Source organism: Gavialis gangeticus, unplaced genomic scaffold (assembly GCF_001723915.1).
Source record: "Gavialis gangeticus isolate Ggan-Ray unplaced genomic scaffold, GavGan_comp1, whole genome shotgun sequence".
Taxonomy (NCBI): Eukaryota; Metazoa; Chordata; order Crocodylia; family Gavialidae; genus Gavialis; species Gavialis gangeticus.
The window spans coordinates 6,309,619-6,311,924 of record NW_017729000.1 but is presented as its reverse complement, the minus strand read 5'-3'; the positions used below and the strand labels follow the sequence as shown (position 1 = coordinate 6,311,924).

The 2,306-nt window shown below is 59.3% G+C and overlaps 1 protein-coding gene across 1 annotated transcript in view; it reads right to left on the bottom strand.

The window, feature by feature from the left end:
* FLT4 (fms related tyrosine kinase 4) overlaps nt 1-2,306 on the bottom strand; it is a 57,848-nt gene that overhangs the window by 33,345 nt on the left and 22,197 nt on the right. The window contains exons 7-9 of the mRNA XM_019505965.1: nt 2,042-2,213; nt 1,606-1,723; nt 683-837 (exon numbers count right to left, since the gene is read on the bottom strand). Of these exons, the coding sequence (XP_019361510.1) occupies nt 683-837; nt 1,606-1,723; nt 2,042-2,213 (445 nt within the window). The remainder of the gene's footprint in view (nt 1-682; nt 838-1,605; nt 1,724-2,041; nt 2,214-2,306) is intronic.

Sequence of the window (2,306 nt, the reverse complement as noted above, 5' to 3'; positions counted from 1 at the left end):
GGGACTCCGGGAGGCTCTTGGCCAGGTGGTGAACTGATGCAATGGACCTGAACCTCTGAAATGTGGAGGTGGGTGCACGGTGGGTGCTGCAGGGTAGGTTGCACTTAGCTATAGTCAACACGACTGAATCCTTCCCCCGTGGGACATCACTGATGTATCACAGCAGCTTCTGGCAACCCACCACCGCAGTCCACTCCTGGTAGGCCCTCTCAAGCGGCACATTCAGCACAACCAGACCATCCCAACAATGGGGTCCCTTCCTCCTGCCTCACCTTTCCCTGCTCAGACGTGTTGTTTCCATATTGAAGGGATGCAGGAGGTTTCTAACTCATCCCTGGGCTAACTCCAGTGGATTGACATGGGTGGAGACTGGGTGAGTGATTTGCTGATGGGAGCAAAGGAAGTTGCAAATACCAGCCTCTGGAGGCCAGTGGCAGAGCCAGGAAGAGGCCCCCAGGTCTCCTGGATCCCAGCCCAATGCCCTATCTATGAGGCCACCCTGAAAATGCCAGGTGTCCTTATCTCGGCACAACAGGAGATGTTTCAGGGGGCTGGGGATGGTGGTGACAGCTCCCAAACAGAGCTGTCTCCCTGTGAAACAGTACAAAGGGCCAACGAACCCCCTGAAGACACCCCAGGGACAGGAGGCCCCCTGGCCACCCGCTGCCTTCCCATTCCTTACCATTGACGATGAGCTGGAGGCTGATGCTCTGCTCCAGCCCAGCCGGCCCGTTCCTCAGGACCAGGGTGTACGTCCCAGAGTGCTGCTCCGCCACGTCCTTGATCTGCATCGAATATTGAGATTGCCTGTTGGGAATTAACTTTCCATCCTTGTACCTGGGGGAGGCAGAGAGAAAATGCATGCACCCAGAGGAATGCTCCCGCCGAGGCATGCTCCAGGCTGGGGGGCACATGGGGGTTTCTGTTGCTACAACTGGGAGCCCCACTTTCCTGAGGAAACAAAGGGGGGGCCCTTCTGATGTCCTGGAGGGACAGACTCTAGCACCAGGAGGCCTGGGTTGCAGGGTGCCTGGCAGTGCAGGATGAGGCCCTCTGCTTTTATCCTCCACGCAACAATGACCCTAGCTACCCAGCCGGGAGAGGAGCAGCACAAATGCAGCTCCGCTCAGCCCCTTGGGCAGCGCGGCAGTGCCCAGCTCCACATCTCTGCCGCTTGCTTTCAGCACGCACCCTGCTTCCCTCCCGGGCAGGGGGAAGGTGCCCAACATTGCAAAGTAGCCACCTGCCCTGTATGTGGGGGGCTGCGGGCGGCGAGGACAGAGGAGGTCGAGGGATGGGAGAGCCGATGCAGCCGAAACCAGAAGGCTGACTCCAAGGACCCATTAGGAGCGCTTTCTGCCCTGGCTGGCTGCCAGCTGCCTGGGCTTGAGCCAAGGGAGAGCACTTCCATCAGCGGCAACTGCTGGGATCTCTCAGTCAATCCCGTTACAGTTCCTGCCCCCCCAGAGTGCTGGAGGGAAATCCCCCTTCCCGACAGGGATATCCCCAGACCCTTGAGAGCCCCAGTCCTCCCCGCTCCCTCCGCAGTCCTGCTGGCATGACTGGTGGGTACAAAGGAGGGGCAGGCAGGGAAAGGTGTGTTACCACTGGAACTCCGGCTGTGGGTAGGCGACGACCTTCACTGGCAGCTTCACCACGTCGTCTCCTGCCGTGGCCTCGATCACGGGGCCCTTCCTCCACTCCACGTTGATGAAGGGCTTTTCTGTAGGCACCAGGGGAGGGAAAGGAGATGCATGAAGGGACAGGCCATGCAGCTGCTCTACCGAGGTGTCGCCAATGCGAGGAGTCAGCCACGTGTGGCAGGACCAGGAGTGCATGCTAGTCAGTGTGTGGAAACAGGGCTGTGCCCTCGCTGGGGTGTAAGGAAACTGCGAACACCAAGCTGCCAGCTCAGAGCTGAAGTGCAGGCGGCTCCCAGCTCATCCTTGGCTTTGGGAGCTCTCACTCTGCTTTCAGGCCGTCTCTCCCCGCCACCTTCCCGGACCCCCACCGCCTGGGGCACGGGGAACATCCGCTGTACCGTGCACGATGACGTCCGTGCTCTCCTGGAATATCTTCTCCCCATTGCTGGCAATGCACTTGTAATTCCCCAGGTCCTGCTGGCTCACGTTCTGGATGATGAGGATACTGGAGAGCTCCGTGTGCGTCTGCTGGGAGCGCCTCTCGGGGACCTCTGTGGCAGCCCGCTGCAGCTGCCAGTTGGAGTGGGTAGAAAGAAGGGGGTTAAAAAACAAGATGGAAGTGATTTAGGATTTCCAAATAGAGGATTATGACCTCAGGTGGAG